Source organism: Malus sylvestris, chromosome 4 (genome assembly GCF_916048215.2).
Source record: "Malus sylvestris chromosome 4, drMalSylv7.2, whole genome shotgun sequence".
Taxonomy (NCBI): Eukaryota; Viridiplantae; Streptophyta; class Magnoliopsida; order Rosales; family Rosaceae; genus Malus; species Malus sylvestris.
In genome coordinates this window covers 18,212,241-18,229,395 of record NC_062263.1, presented here as the reverse complement: position 1 = coordinate 18,229,395, position 17,155 = coordinate 18,212,241, and the positions used below count along the sequence as shown (strand labels likewise).

General features: G+C 37.7%; 1 protein-coding gene and 3 long non-coding RNA genes across 5 annotated transcripts; 2 read left to right on the top strand and 2 right to left on the bottom strand.

The window, feature by feature from the left end:
* Positions 1-3,389: 3,389 nt before the first annotated feature.
* LOC126618042 (uncharacterized) lies at positions 3,390-3,901 on the bottom strand. 2 transcript variants are annotated; one of them, XR_007621637.1, is made up of 2 exons: positions 3,816-3,901; positions 3,390-3,674 (listed from the first exon to the last, which is right to left on the bottom strand). It is a non-coding gene; the product is annotated as an uncharacterized LOC126618042 (long non-coding RNA). The 2 variants fall into 2 exon arrangements; XR_007621636.1 differs by having other exon boundaries at positions 3,808-3,882.
* A 1,240-nt stretch (positions 3,902-5,141) lies between these two features.
* On the top strand, positions 5,142-7,926 carry LOC126617694 (L-ascorbate peroxidase 2, cytosolic). Its single transcript, XM_050285737.1, is given in 12 exon segments — positions 5,142-5,279; positions 5,456-5,588; positions 5,697-5,871; positions 6,009-6,020; positions 6,022-6,075; positions 6,675-6,723; positions 6,814-6,896; positions 6,991-7,070; positions 7,253-7,298; positions 7,301-7,360; positions 7,493-7,551; positions 7,669-7,926. Coding segments are annotated over 11 exon segments (753 nt in total). The 5' UTR covers positions 5,142-5,279; positions 5,456-5,469; the 3' UTR covers positions 7,685-7,926.
* A 131-nt stretch (positions 7,927-8,057) lies between these two features.
* LOC126617695 (uncharacterized) lies at positions 8,058-12,374 on the bottom strand. Its single transcript, XR_007621486.1, has 2 exons — positions 11,735-12,374; positions 8,058-8,711 (listed from the first exon to the last, which is right to left on the bottom strand). It is a non-coding gene; the product is annotated as an uncharacterized LOC126617695 (long non-coding RNA).
* On the top strand, positions 8,629-9,521 carry LOC126617696 (uncharacterized). Its single transcript, XR_007621487.1, has 2 exons — positions 8,629-8,979; positions 9,116-9,521. It is a non-coding gene; the product is annotated as an uncharacterized LOC126617696 (long non-coding RNA).
* Positions 12,375-17,155: the final 4,781 nt, after the last annotated feature.

Genomic DNA, 17,155 nt, shown 5'->3' with positions numbered 1-17,155 from the left:
AGAGACCCTAAGAAAAGACTGAGTACTTGGATCTAACAGAGGACATGACACAAAACCGAGCGTAATGTCGTTCTAGGATTCATATAGCCGACCCCACTTAGTGGGAAAAGGCTTTGTTGTTATTGTTGTTGTTTGTACATGTATCAGTAACTCATGAGAAACTTGCTACGTCTTGAGTGCTCATCATGCTTCACTGCACATCGACCACCAATCTTATCGCTCAAGGTCAAGCTCTCCTTGATGGTCTGAAGGCTGCTCGCAAGGGGATTTTCTTGCTTGGATGTGGAGATGGTGATTCTAATGTCCCTGTTGATGCTTTGAATGAGAACTCCTCTACCCTTAGCAGCTATCTACTTTGGAAGCCGAAATTCAGAAACTTGCTTGCTACCTCCAAGACATTTCATTCCGTCATATCTTTCGTGAATCTAGTTTTGTGGTGGATGCTCTAACTAATGTTGGCCATTTGTCTTCTAATGTTCATATGAGGTGGCAAAATCTTCCTGTTGAGGCTCGTCCTACTTGGTTTTGGGACTTTTATAGGCATGCATAATCCCCAGTGACCTAGAAAAGGTGAATTTTTTGGACCAACCCTAGAAAAGCAAAACCTAAATTAGATGACTGCAAGCAAAAATGCCTATAACAAAAGGACGAAGACCTAAATGAACTACAAATGGATGAGAGACTAGAAAAACACGAGGAAAAAAAAACACCAAGATGCAAAGAAATAAAATTTCTAGAGCGTACTACTGAATAGAGAAAATCTTAATTGTAATCGGGTGTATACACTCAGGAATAGCTAAGGTTCTCCCCTACTTAGCGGTCTCTGATAGTATATGCCCTAACAGTCGACCAAATCACTACCACTAACTTAACTTTCAATTCAGCATTCATTTGTGACAATTATACACTTGCTCACTAGTGAAAGTAATAAATCTTTAACAAAGGTCAATATTGGGTACCATCAGATTCATCCATTGAGTAAACAAACGGACGGACTTGTTAATACCAGTGCCCTCAACTCTGCCTGCAAAAAAAAAACAACACAAATAACTAATTACTATGTTGAGAAGCATTTTTCTGGACATGCGAACTTTAATTTGTCCTCCGCAAACACAAACTATCCAAATTTACAAAAATAAGTGGCAATTTTTCAGACATTTGGACTGTATTATGTTTTTCTTTAGCACAAACTAAGCATATGCTGTAAGTGCAATCACTATAGTCTATAACACATTGCAATGCATATCATTGGTCAATTCAAAATCTCATTAACATAAATCTTGAAAACGGACATTATCTGTTTCAATATATATGATGTATGTATAACGTATCTCACCTTGCTTTTAGAAGTTGCAGCGGCCCATCAGTGTTCCCTCATATCAATGATAGCATATCCATATCCTTGCTTAGGTAACATGTGGCTTCACTACATGGAGACTGTTTAACTGCATTGACAGTTACAAGACAGACCAGGAATGTCGGTACTCGAGGCCTCTTACTAGCAAATGAATGCATAAAATTCCTTCTAGCTGATTGTTCCATTCTGTCAATGCAGTGATCCTTGAACCCATTACTTTGTCTTTTCAGGAAACATCAAATTCCAACAAAAAGAGAGACAAAGGATGAAGCTCCATCACATAGAAACAATCAACATCAACCAGGTCATCCACTCAGTCACACTTGACCCCAGTCAAACGTGAAAGAGAAGCTCCAGCTACAGAAAATCTCACATTTCAAATGATCTGTTGTTTATATGACTGAAGTAACTTGTTGGAGAAGGTATATTCTCATAACAGGGAATGAGCTTGTTGAATGCCAGTAGATTGTTTCTCAGTAGATTTGATAAACCAAGACTGTAACACTATTGACCCCATTCCATTGCGCCCAATCATTATTTGATAAATTCATATCACTGGAGTGTTGATTGGGGGTTGCGCAAATGAAGATGGGTTGTTGGGTTGGAATTGATCTGGCTGCTGTGGAGTAATTCTTTGTGCATCATTTAGGTAAGAATAACTATTCCTGAAATGGTCTTGAAATCCTAAGTTCTGCGGGGTAGAAGTTGTCTGTCAGCATATGAAGCCTAGCATCTGGCTCAAAAGAATAATAGGACAAAATTAAAAGGACCAAGAGGATTGGAGGAGGGCAGTGAGTTAGTGTACTCTCTCTACACTTAGAGATGGGCGCCACTACATAATCTCACTCTCTCTCACAGAGAGCTCGGTTTTTAGCCACGACATAATTTCACCATTTTCATGCTAGTTGGGTCTTCAGCCACCACATAACCTCACCATTTTCATGCTAGTTGGGTCTTCGGCCATGGCAACATCACCACCCATCACCTCAGCCACTAAACCATCCATCCCCCTGAAAACCCAAAAACTTTGGCAGCTTCTTTCACAACCCTGCTTGCTCTTGGATGACTGTTGTTTGCTATTGGTACCAGTCCTCCAGGTACCTTTGTGAGTAATGATGCCCACAAAAAGTTGGTTTGGGTTGTCGATTTATGGGTTCTATTTTCTACGGACTGGTATTCTTATCTGCAAGATTAAAATACCATCTCTATATATGGGCTGGGTTATCCCTCACTTGGATAACATTTTGGTTCGGCGTCCATCAAGACGTTCATCCTATGAAAGACTTCCACTATCCGGATGAAGTCTTTCATGGGATAACCGTCTTGATGGACGCCGAACCAGAATATTATCCAAGTGAGGGATAACCCAGCTCATATGTAGATAGGGTATTTTAATCTTGCAGATAAGAATACCAGTTCGTAGAAAAAAAGAACCCAAAGAGAAACTGACAACCCAAACCAACTTTTTGTGGGCATCATTAATCACAAAGGTACCTGGAGGACTGGTACCAATAGCAAACAACAGCCCAAGCAAGCAGGGTTGTGAAATAAGCAGCTAAAGTTTTTGAGTTTTCAGGGGATGGATGGTTCGTTGAGGTGATGGGTGATGCTGTGATAGGTGATGTTGCCATGGCTGAAAGCTCAGCTAGCATGAAAATGGTGAGGTTATGCGGTGGCTGAAGACCCAACTAGCATGAAAATGGTGAAATTATGTGGCGGCTGAAGACCAAGCTCTCTATGAGAGAGAGTGGGATTATGTAATGGCACCCAGCTATCTGTCTAGAGAGAGAGCACTACATACATTAACCTGAAACGATACCAAGTGCTGCCACTCCAACAATTTCTTGTCATAAGGTGTACGACATACTGGACTGTGGCCCTCCTTTCCATCCTTCTCTCCCATTTCCATAATGTGATGCCAGCACCAAACACATACGTACCCCAGCAAATGGCGAACAATCAGAGGATTAGAGGAAGTCCACAAAGAAATGCCACATAAATCTGAATACATAGTTTACTTACCATGAAAAACTACCCGAAGAAATCAAATCTTTCGCCAATTATACGAATTACAATGTCATCAAATTTACACATTCATTCATCCAGACTTTTATATCAAAGTTATTTCCACTATAATCGACGAGAAAATACACACATTGTCACAAAGAAATTACATACAAATAAAACTAGCAAGTGAATTTAGTGTTTCGCTCAGACCTCATAACTGCATTTCCACGGCTTTAGTTGCTGATCCGTCAAATCCATTTCCTCGGCACATATCAGACACGTTTTCTCTTCGATTTCACTCATGATTTTCCTGGGAAACAAACAATGCCATAACTACTACTACCCAAACAAAGCAGTTATCGCACATCGACATTGATAATGTACTATTCAAATCCAAAACTATCCAAACGAAGTCCCTCGGAGGCATTGAAGCAAAGACGTACAGACTTACAGCGTGGGACGAAGAAGGAGGAGACGAGAAACAGGAAATGAAGTGTAGGTGATGAAACCCTGGACAGGATAAAGCAAGGAAAAGTACAGAGAGGGGGTTTGAGGGTTGGGAAAAGTAAAGAGCCTTTTTTGGTGGTTTTTTGCGCGTCTGAGTCATCTCCAACCCAATGGTCCAGAGAGCTAAAAATAATTCGATTTCCAACTGAAGGTTAGGTCAGAGGACTCGTGGGCCTCACGAAATCTGAACGGGCCAGAGGGCCAAAAGGCTGGCCAGCCCACTTTGATTTTTTCTTTTCTTTTCACTTGCCCAGCCCGGTTCCATTTTTGTGTTTTTGTTATTTCAGCCCATTTTAGGGCCTTCAATTTTTTGTATCAGCCCATTTTTTTTGTTTTTTTCTTATCAGCCCACTTTTTTTATTTTTTGGAAGTTTTTTATTTTTTAATTTTTAATTTTTTCCTACACCATTTCTCACATATTTTTTCACCATTTCATACTGTTTTACCTCATTTTATTTCAATTCTTCACATTTCATACTATATCCCCTTGGCCCTTGGTTGGAGATGGTTTTTTGTGGCAGGGTTAAAATGAGCCATCTGGCCCTTGTTTGGAGATGGAGGCAAATATAGCTCTGTATTGTTCATTAAAATATTAATATCTTGAAGGGCTAGATGGCTAAAATGAGCTATCTGGCCAACATTCGGTTGGAGATAGCCTTACAAACATCTTATATTTTCATTAAAAATAAATTTAAATCGCATTACTATAATTAGTTGATTGTGTGGCCTCCTTAGGTTTGCAACTTTGCTACGAGTGAAGCTAGATTTGTGTTGTGCTAAACCACCTTAATATTTTGATAAAGATGGTTTTGATTGGAAGTGGATCCTGTTCGGATATATTTTGTGAAGATTCTAGGGATTCTTACATCTCAGTCATTCATCGTAGATTGTGCGGTTATTTTTCGTCAGATACTATTTATGTTTAATTTTAAATAAATTTTTTCTATTGCACGATACACGATAAATGACTAAGATGTAAGAATCTTAGAATCACAACAAAATGAATCTGGATGGAATCCAATTCCGTTTTGATTGTTATGGTCTCTAGAAGCTACTGCTCAATTGATTCAATCATTTTATGAAGAAAAAAACAAAAATTAATGATCCAAACATCCATGTACGTCCAAGTAGTCACACTCTACACCACCCTCCATCCGACACGTGGCCCAACCAATTGCAAATTTCTGTTTCCTTTCCCGCCTCTAGTCCACACCTCAGCCCTCGCATACTTGGCACGATCTTGGCCGTTGGTTCAGCACCAGAAGACTAAAACAATCGCTAGAACCTTCGTCCCCGAAAAGCGCTTCCTATATATCCATTTTGCTGTGTCTGAAACTCACTGCTGAGACCTGTGCTGTGCTCAAATCCGTAGCGTTTGCTTCTACTTTCTAGCTAGATTGTTTGGATCGTAAGTTTTATTTCTTATTTTCTTATAAATTTCGATTGCTGAAATGCTTGTTTTTCAGTATTTGATCGATATGTGGCCGTTACGTAATGGATATGTGATTAAACTTTCATCTATGTGTTCATGAGTATTTGATTTTGATAATACACCTACCTTTGTATAATTTGAATGCGTGGAAGGATTGATCGTCAACATGGTGAAACAATACCCGACTATGAGCGAGGAATACCAGAAGGCAGTAGAAAAATGCAAGAGAAAACTCCGAGGGCTCATCGCTGAGAAGAACTGCGCTCCTATAATTCTCCGATTAGCGTAAGAACTCATAAACCTCTATTTATATATTTATTGATCTGACTCTTTTTGTCGTTGGCAATGATCGAGTGGGTGCTTAGTGTTGGATCTTTTGAATGATGGGCGCAGATGGCACTCAGCTGGTACGTTTGACATAGAAACGAAGACTGGAGGACCATTTGGGACCATCAGGCACCCGGAGGAGCTCGCTCATGAAGCAAACAATGGTCTTGATATTGCGGTTAGGCTTTTGGAGCCGATCAAGGAGCAGTTTCCGATCCTCTCATATGCAGACTTCTACCAGGTACATATCCATTAAGGGAATTCGTCTTATAAAAGCGATGTTCGACACTAAATTAATCATCGAATCCTAATCTTTTATTTGATGTGATTAGTTTTGTTATTTTAATGAAATTTGATGTGTTTTGCTGTGAATTGAAGTTGGCTGGAGTTTTTTGCCGTAGAAATAACAGGAGGGCCTGAGATCCCTTTCCACCCTGGTAGACCAGTAAGTAAACCCTTGTTTTTCTCCGCAACTTTAACTTTTTTTATTTTATTTTATGACACTTAATGTCCCGTATTGTGAATGGAAACTTGTTAGTGGGCTTATTTATAATTTATACACTATGATTTCTTTACCAATTTTTTCTCCCCTTGGTAATAATCAGAAGTTTTGGTAGGATTAAAGGATTTGGTCGACTGAAATTTGGCTCTAATGACATTCACAATGCAATATATGGTTTACACTCTTAGGCATCGTTTGGTATATTGTATTGGATTGAATTTGATAGCTTGCTAGATTTAATGTATGTAGCAAAAAGTGGATTCCAACTCCCAGACCTTGTTCGAGTTGATGGTAGAAGATGGATTATATATAAAGGCCTTCCTCCTTGGTAGGATTGGAAGGTGAGGAAGGGAGAGGTATTCATCTTCTACCTTCGAATTGGATAAGATTTAGGAGTTAGACAACCGTTTCTTGTTCAAGTTTAATCTAGTGACTTATCCAAACCACTAAACGAGGCCAGACTTTAGGATAGAGTAGATAATAATCATTGGTCGAACTTGTTTTCCTTCCTAGAATCATCTAACCTTGTGTACTAATTTTAGGATAAACAAGAACCACCACCAGAAGGTCGTTTGCCAAATGCCACCGAAGGTTAGTAGCTGCTAAATCTAGCAATTTCAAGTGTATGATTGTAAGACGAATGTCTTTAATTATTTCTTTCTGTGTTGGTATGTGCTCTAGGTTCGGATCATCTGAGGGCTGTCTTTGGACACATGGGACTTAGCGACAAGGACATTGTTGCATTATCCGGTGGACACACCTTGGTCTGTGCATGACCGTCACATTCGTCCTTCTGTCTAATTACCATAAGAGTATGTAATACTGAAGTATTGTGTATTTGGGATCTTTTTTTTGCAGGGTAGGTGCCACAAGGAGCGTTCTGGATTTGAGGGACCCTGGACAACGAACCCTCTCATCTTCGACAACTCCTATTTCAAGTAAAGATTCATTCCATTCAGTTTTACTTTTGCTGAATTAATAGCACTTTGCAGATTAAATGGAACCTTGCGCTGCAAGTCATCTAATTATCCCTTTTATACTGTGCATATGTTAATTTTGGTACTACTAACTATTTGTAAAAAGTATTGTCTGCCTGATTTACCATCATTTTTCCAAACAGGGAACTTCTTAGTGGGGAGAAAGAAGGTCTTCTTCAGCTGCCATCAGATCAGATAAAGCTCTACTCGAGGATCCAGTCTTTCGCCCTCTTGTAGAGACTTATGCTGCGGTTTGTATCTAATTGTGCAATTCTACTTAATCTAAGTAACTTATGGTTTTACCATGCAGTGTATGCATATGCTCTGCCACATTGATGATCGTCTGATCCAACTTTTGATTTCTTTGGTTTTGCTTCAATTAGGATGAAGACGCCTTCTTTGCTGATTATGCCGAAGCACATTTGAGGCTCTCCGAGCTTGGGTGAGTACTGGAAACTTAGAACCCTAGTTTTTGTTGTTTTTCCTTTGATTATTCTCGAGTATTTCAATTTATTTATAAATCTGAAAATTTGACTCGTGTAACATTTTTCTTTTGCAGATTTGCGGATGCTTAGTAAAGAATTGTTATTTGTAGATTGGTGGGGGGCTGGCTTGTGCGATTTCTTCTAGATTTGAATGAACAAATGATTGTAAAATTACGGTATGTTATTTTCTGTCGAAGTTTTTCTCCTTGTGATTGGTAATAATACTATGGCAGCATTTGCTGCTTATAATATAATGTCACGTGTAGTCATAATGAACAATGCTAGGAAGACTTTATTATAATTTCATGCTGTGTACCACTTTTTCAATGTAATGTCGCATGTGTACCCGTAATGAACAATGCTTCTAATGAATGTAATGTCACAGGTCTGCTGAAACTTGGCTTTCATGACATTCACAATGCAACATTTGGTGCACACTTTTGGCCTTGCTTGGTGGTTAGTATTGTAAGAACAGTTTATAAATTCTCATTCAAGGGATATAGATTCAACCAATCAACCACAACTCATATCAAACAATCAACAAGCAAACCGAAGAATGAATACCCTTAACACTTCCGTGCGGATTCGACCCAGATGATGAAGCCATTGCAGCTTCTTGTGCTCAAACCTTCTCTTTTACAAAAACAATAGCTCTTTCAATCAATAGGTTCTGGAACAAATAACAAGCCGGTGATTGCAAGAGCAGTGGTTTGAACTTTATATAGTGTTCCTCCAACTATTCCCTATCGGAATATACAAACCATAAAGATCTATGAATCTAATAAGAGTTCCAGTACTAAGTTCTAATCCCAAAAGTATTGAACTACACTCAATTCTGTTATCCCAAAACACTAGGGATAACTAATAGCTTTTAATCAAGACTTTTCCACATCAATCTCAAACATTATAACCGGTTCTAACATATGCTTCATATTCATAATCTTACAAGTATTCAGAGGCGGATGCATTGAGGGGGCAGGGGGTTAGCTGACCCCCCTAACTTTGGTGAATGTATGGATAACTTGAGTGTTGACCTCCCGAACTTTGGTGAATACCCATAGATAACTTGGATGGTGCCCCTTTGTAGATTGGAGTTGGCTTCATACATGCCCTCCAACTGTAAGAGTAGCAATTCTTATTATTTTTTTTTTAATAAATATTACTTTGTCAAAAAGACATAGTTTTGGACCCTTAGTTTAATATAAAAAAAAATTTTAAAAAAACACCAAGAGCCAAAAAAATAAACGCATGTAGATGGATATGTTACTCGAGGGAGATCACGGCGTGGAGCTCGAAGAATCACAACCTTCCATCATTATCATGTGGAGCTCTTTGTTGCTATCGTTGATAAGCGACTTGTGGAATTAAATAGTCGCTTTGATGAGGTAAATACAGAGTTGTTTCTTTGTTTGGCAAGTTTGAGCCCGAATTATTCATTCTTGGTTCTTGATGAACAAAAGCTAATTTGTTTTGCACAATTTTATCCAAATGAATTACTACGTCAACTCTTGGCACTTGAAGATCAACTTGGGCATTATATTCTTGATATGAGTTCGAGTAGTGAATTTTCTCAATTGAAAGAAATTGGTAGACTTGCAAAAAAAAAATGGTGGAGACGGGGAGGAATAGAGTATATAATCACGTGTATTTGCTAATTACATTGGCTTTGGTTCTACCAGTTGCTACTGGTTTAGTGGAGAGATCTTTTTCCGCTATGAATATTGTGAAGACTCAATTGTGTAACCGAATGAGAGATTAATGGTTGATAGCATGATGGTTTATATTGAGAGCAATGTTTTTTCTTCCATTGACAATGAAGCTATAATGCAACGTTTTCAAAATATGAAAACACGTTGGGGACTATTGTAACTTGTATTGTTATTTGTTCTATAAGTTATGAATGATGAAACTATGATTTAATTTTTAAGGTTATTATACAATAATTATACAATACACGCTATCGATTCCACATATTAACCAGCATCTAGTCATATGGAGCACAACATAAGGAATTCCCTTAATTACTATTTCTACTAAAAATCTAATAAAGTACCTAACTCATCTCCTGACTTCCATCTCCATCTCATGCTAGGTAGTAATGCCAAGTTCAATAGGTATTCAGTTGGTAATCATATCCAAAATATTATCAAACAATTTTTTTAAATCCCATAATTGTCATAACATTCATCATAATTATCAATCACATTATTAAAAAGATAGTTAAACACATATATATCACAACCTTCATCCGTGCACAAGCCAAATCCTATTTAATAAGCATAGGATGGCTAAATATATATAAATCACATTTCAATAGAAATCATATTTATAAAACCAATTCTTATTCACAATTGATACCAATAAAAGAAATTAAGATAATAAACATATCTCATATATTCAAGTCACTATCTAACCAACATAGGCCCATTGGTCACGTGCTTTCGCATGAGCCGCCGCGGGTGGCGGTCGGCCGCCCCGACTCGCCCGAAAAATTTAACTATTTTTAAAAATTACCAAAAATTACAGAAATGAAGATCTTTAGGAGTAGAGCAAACTTTATACCTGTGGCCAAGTCCAATTTGGCCGGTAAGCGCCTCAAATTGGCTTGCACCCGTCGAAACCCTAAAGTGGGTGTTCTTCAATTCGTCTCCCTTGGTGTTCCAACGCCCCAACCACCGATTGGGTCTTGTTCCTAGGTCCAAGGGAAGTTGATTAAATGGTGATATTCACCGAAATGACAAATCATCGTCGAGAACCCCCGATTCTTCGATGGAGTTCTACCCGAATTAGACCTTAAAAACCCTTGATTTTGGGTGGAGATGGAAGGAGGAAGGTAGCTAAGTAGGTTGCAGGTAATGAATGGGTGCAAAACGCTTGAAAAATGAAGGATTTTGGCCTGAAATTGGCCGGGTCGAAACCCTTTTTTGTGGGTGCACGGGTTGACCAAATTGGGGGGGGGGATCCTTTCCCCCCTTTTCTTTTCTTCTCTCGCTACTTCTGTGGCGCATTTTTTTTTTAAGCAACACAACTTCAAACATCCATAACTATACCGTTATAATCCAAACTCGCAAACAGTTTTTGCCTATGCGTTCGTGACTTCAAGACCTATTTGAAAACGTTACTTGTGACCTCAAAAGGTCAACGAGTAAATAATAATTTTCCAAACTTCACTCTTCATAACTAGTTTAATTGAAATCTAATTTCAAATAAATTAATATAAATTCTCGAAAAATAATATAAATCTCAATAATACAAATACGTAGATTATAATAGTGAAATCCAAGAGTGGGATTTCACACAAACAAGACTAGACTTTAAAATAGAGTCAAATAATATTGCAAACTTGTTTATCCTAGATACCAGGGTCCAAGAAAATTGTACCCACCGTTAGATCCTAATCCTAATCCAATTGTAAATAAGTGCATATTGACACTAACAAAAAACTATACTTGCATGAAATTTATGGATAAGATAAGATAATAAAAAATAATAAAATGCAAAAAGAGTATCCAACAAGTCCAAAATTTAAAAACACATTAAGCATATATGCCATATAACCATAGTGAGGAGTATTGTAGGATGACAAATGTACAACAAGTTCACAATTTTAAACCACTTAGACTTAGATAGGATTTTTTATTTGATTTTTTAATTTCATTTAAAATATATATATATAAAAAAACCGCCTAGCTCCGCCTAGCCCCACCTAGCCCGCCTAGAGCCAATTCTATTTTTCTAACCGATTTGCAAGAAAACGCCTCGACTCACCACCGCTTAGCGCCTAAGCGCCGCCTAGGCCGTTTTTTAGAACAGTGCCAATAGTAAATGGTCATTTAGGTCTCGTTTGATAGCTTAGACTGTACTGACTATTTCAGTCAGATAGGATAAATAGTCATCGAATTGTACTGACTAAATTAATCGGGCGTTTGATGTAGTGCCGAATTAATCTATACATCGGATAATACGTCAGACTATAATAATTTTCAAAAACAATTCACCAAATAATTGTTGTTAAAATGAATAAAAAGGAGAAAATTAATATAAAAAATTAGGAAAAAAAAAAAAGGAAACCCAGCGTGGCTTCCTTTCTTCATCTTCCCAACCAGCTACGTATCAAGAAATGCGGCAAAGATTGAGTACCTTTTGGATCTTAGCAAATTGACGATGAAACCGAAAGATCCTGGACCGGGCCGGTACGGTACGGTTCAGCCTCCATGTTGTAATTCACAGTCGCATTCGGAGTAGGGCTCGACCTTTGAACCCGCGAAACAGAGCTCATTGATGGTTGATTTGCCACCGGTTCTTGAGCGGCGTCGGTGGCCAAGAAGGACAAATTGAAAAGCTCGTCGATTGCGTAAATGATCACTAACCCATCATCTAGAACTGTGTTAGGATTAATACCCAGATCGTTGATCGACAAATAGCCTTGAAAATTTGGGGAGACAGTGACAGTGAGGGAGTATTTGGGGAAACAAAGTCAGGATCTTTGTATTGGGGCCGAGGTACTTGAAGTTTGTTCACGTAGATTCTTCTCAGGGAGATGTTGTAGAAGATGAATAGGAGAAAGGGCTGGCCCAAGGGCATGAAGGCAACGTCCGGCGGAGCGAAGATGGTGGCAATGGGCGATTTGAATTCGATAGAGTTGGACACAAGTTGGAGGGTAAGGGACATGGAGAGGGAGCCGGAGTTCGAAAGCCCACTTTGAGAAGTCGTTAAGGGTGGCTTCGTGAAGATGGAAAGGACCCGACTAATTATCCCAAGCTTTGAGGGTGTTTTAATAGTCCGGTGTCAACCCTATAAAATTTAATGGATCGATTAACGAAGCAAGTGTTTATTTAGTACGAGAATATACCAAACAACTGCTTCTATATTAATAATCATATCTGATGCGCTATACGACATGTCAAACGAGGCCTTAACTTTTAAATAAGATCAAACCAGACTCAATAATATTGATTGGTCCAATTTACCTTCGTCACCAAAGTTGCATCAAAGCACCCTAGAAGAGGGCAAGAAACAAGCACACTAACTACCAATTAATGGGACCAAACCATTACCACAAATAGAGTTAGCAGCAGAATGAGTGATTTTAGGGAGCTCAACTGAAGTTTAATATGGGACTTAATTTAGTTGGAAACCATCATAACTAGTTGATAAAAATTCTTGAATTTATGGTTGTTTTTCTCCACTCGACACAATAAACGATAACAATAAGACACGTTCATAACGCTATAGGTAAAAGAGATGAGCATCCAACGAAATAAGAAGAGGCCACTTTATAGTATTTGACATAAATTATTACTGTCATTCACAAAAATTAGTTGTTGACTAACTTTTTGAATCTTGTTTCTAGCAGAACGTTTAGTGTTGCATACTTTAACCTTGAAATTAGTTGGAGTTTTGATTAGATTTTTCTTTTCTCGGTTATTTTACGTAGATGCGTATCGTAAGCTAATATATGAAGAAAATCTTATGTAAATTGATACTGATAACGAGCCGCCATAATCTCTCCGTTGCACCATGATAAATGTTAGTTGATGGATTATAACATTTAATATATGAAGAAGGTCGATTTATGTACCGTCACTGAATATATACACATGTGTAGTTCAATTAAATATGGTAAAATACCAAAAATATATATATGACAATATTTGAGAATTTCTTATATATTCATTAATCTTCAAAGTGGAGTATATATGGAAGTTTCAATTGGTATTACATATGCACTTCGTCAATATGGGATAACAAACTACTATTTACACTTTAACTAATATATAAATATATAACTTGCAACACTCCCCTCAAGTTGGAGCAAAAATGTCACGCATGCCCAACTTGTCAAGCGAGTTAGAAAACACACTTTTAGACATAGCCTTAGTAAGCACATCAGCAAGTTCATCTTGAGATCCCACAAACGCAAAATTAATAATTCCAGCATCCAATTTTTACTTGATGAAATGTCGATCAATCTCCACATGTTTTGTTATCACAATAGAGTTTCATAGCACCCTTGGGTTTAAATCTAAGATCTCTGAACAATTTTTTCAACCACAACAACTCACATACACCATGAGACAGACCACGAAACTCAACTTCAACACTTGACCTAGCCACCACCTTTTGTTTCTTGCTTCTCAAAGTAACTAGATTACCACCCACAAAAATAAAGTATCTAAATGTAGATCGCCGGTCAGTGATAGAGTCTGCCCAATTTGCATCTGTATACCCTTCTACATCAAATGACCATTAGTGGAGAAGACCAAGCCTTTGCCAGGAGCCATCTTCAAGTACCTCAAAATACAGATTATTGCATCCATATGAGCTTTACTAGGTGAGTGCATAAACTGACTTACCACACTAACTGCATAAGTCATGTCAGGGCGAGTGTAAGACAGATAAATTATTCTCCTCACAAGCCTCTGATATCGTTCTTTATTAGTAGGAACTTGATCCAGAAATAAGCCCAGACAATAATTCTGCTCAATCGGAGTATCAATAAGTTTGTAATCTAACATACCTTTTTCAACTGATAAATCAAGGACATCCTTCTGTTGAGATAAAAATACCATGCTTGGATCGTGTAACCTTGATTCCAAGAAAATACTTCAATTCACTCAATTATTTCATCTCAAATTTAGTAGCTAGGTAGTTTTGAAGGTGTTGTACCTCCGCCTGATCATCACTAGTCACTATCATGTCATCAACATAAATAATCAATGCAGTTAGCTTACCATTTCATCGCTTTAGAAACAAAGTATGATCTAAATGACATTGAAAATATCCAAACTTCTTCTTTGAACTTGTAAACCTCCCAAACCACACTCTAGGAGATTGTTTCAAACCATACAAAGCCTTTCGCAATTTGCACACAACACCTTTTTCAGGAGATATACTGATATTGGGTGGGAGATCTATATAAACTTCCTCCTTAAGGTCACCATGAAGAACATCATTTTTAACATTAAACTACAATAGGTGCCAATCCTGGTTTTTGCTAAGGACATAAGAACACGAACAATGTTAAGTTCGGCAACAACAGCAAAAGTCTCCTGATAGTCCACATCATATGTTTGAGTATAACCCTTAGCAACTAACCTCGCTTTGTACCGGTTAATAGAACCATCTACTTTATGCTTAATAGTGAACACCTACCTACATCTAACAACTTTCTCCATATTTGGCAAGGAAACCAAATCCCACTTAGGGTCAAACAAAGCATCCTACAATTTTGTTAGACCTGATACATTAGATAACTGACATATGTAAGATGAATATGGTTTGGACAAACGATGAGTAGACACATATTATGCATTGCAAGCTCATATTTCCACAATTAACTTGTGGAGGCAACTAATAAGTAGAATAATCATAAGAATTTACCTCATGTGTGTAACCATCTTGTACCAAACCATTAGTAGAATCATCACTGGATGAACCATCAACAGGTAGCTTGTTAGTCATACCAATAGTAGGCAACTGGTCATCAAAAGGCAACTCGTTAGGCACATCCAATGGGTTGTTAGTAGAAATAGTCTTGGGAATGATAGTTGACTGATCGTCATCTATAGCCAACTGGTTAGTATCACGCAACATAATAGGTTTCGTTCACAACTCTACCTGTAACGCATTGTCCATACCATCTTCTCGAATCTTCATTTCACTCCCTCTTTCCCCCTGAAGTGGAGAGTCAGAAGAAGGTTTCACAAAATACGAAACTTCCTCGTAGAAGATGACATCCATGGTAATATAAATTTTTTGAGTTGGAAGATGATAACACCTATAGCCTTTTTTATTTTTAGCATATCCAATAAATACACATCAAAGCGCAAATACATCAAGTTTATTCCGTTGAAGAGAGTAAATATGCACATACGCCACACACCCAAACACCTTCAGAGGAAGTTTGGATACAAAAATAGAAGAAACATATTTTCGTAGCACATCAAACAGTGTTTGAAAATCAAGAACCCTACTTGGAACATGATTTATCAAGGACACAGTAGCCAAAACAGCATGTCCCCACAAATGATTATGAACATATTTATCCAACATTAAGGAGCGAGCAACCTCCATTATTTGACAATTCTTCCGTTCAGACACCATTTTGTTGGGTGTAAATGGAGTAGTTGTCTGGTGAATAATACCATGCATGAAAAAAACATGCCAAAGTGTGATTCACATATTCTCCTCCATTATTAGACATGAAAACCTTAATTTTGGTCTAAAACTAAGTAAACACCATTGCACAAAATTCTTGAAGAAGTAAACGGACATCACTTTTATTCTTCATCAAGAAGACCCAAGTTAATCAAGTACAATCAACAATAAAAGTAACAAACCAACGAAATCCATCATAAGTAACCTTCATCGGACCCCACACATCAGAATGTATCAAATTAGATGGCAAAGTAGCTTTAGAATCAGTTATGGAAAAAGAAGCACGATGACTCTTAGCCATGACACATGTTTCACGCTTGAACTCTGAATCACTACAAATGCGAAATTAAGAAGGAAATAGATACTTCATATAACTGAATGGTGGATGTCCCCAACATTGATGCCACAACTAAATTTGATGTTTGTCATCTACTTTAGCACTTAGAACTTGATGATTATTTGAACCTGAAGCAACACTATCCTCCATAATCAAAATGTACAAACCCTCAATTCTTTTACCATGATCAATTATCTTCTGAATTTGAATATCTTGAAAATAACAATATGTGGGTTAGAAGTAAGTGGAACAATATAAGGTATCAAGTAGTTTTCCTACCGACAAAAGATTACACTTAACATCAAGAACAAGTAAAGCATGGACCAGTGATAAGGTCGGGGTGAGAGAGATAGTGCCTTCACCTTTAACAAGGGAAGATGCTCCATTTGCACTAGTAATATACGGATCATGAACATGGTCACGTAACTCATCAAACATTTTAGGGTCATCAGTCACATGATCAGTTACCTTAGTATCAATTATCCATATATGTGTTCCACAAGATGCATAACAGCACTATGATTATATTGAGCCATTTAGCTAAAACATGAACAATAAAGACACAAAAGATATGCAGCTGATTTAAGACAATTTACTAGAACTGTAGCATAATCACTGTTCCGGCATTGCACTGTTCACGACACTGCTCAAGGTACTATTCTCGTATTGTAGCACGACATTGTTCACTTTTTTTTTTTTGCACAATACTAAGGAAAGTGGGGACAAATTTAAAGCACACAAGTCACCAAGAGTGAACTGCTCTGATACCAAGTTGAATTAGACATAGTAAAATACCAAAAATATATATGACAATATTTGATAATTTCTTGTATATACATTAATCTCCAAAGTAGAGTATACATAGGAGTTACAATTGGTATTACATATGCACTTCGTCAATGTGGGACAACAGACTACTCTTTACACTTTAATTAATATTTAAATATATACCTCGCAACCTGTGTGTTATTATCTCTCATCACGTGACTTAATATCGATAACGAGCTGTCATTGACACACCCCGACCCGGAATGTCCACCTAGACTCCGAATCGAGATGTGTTG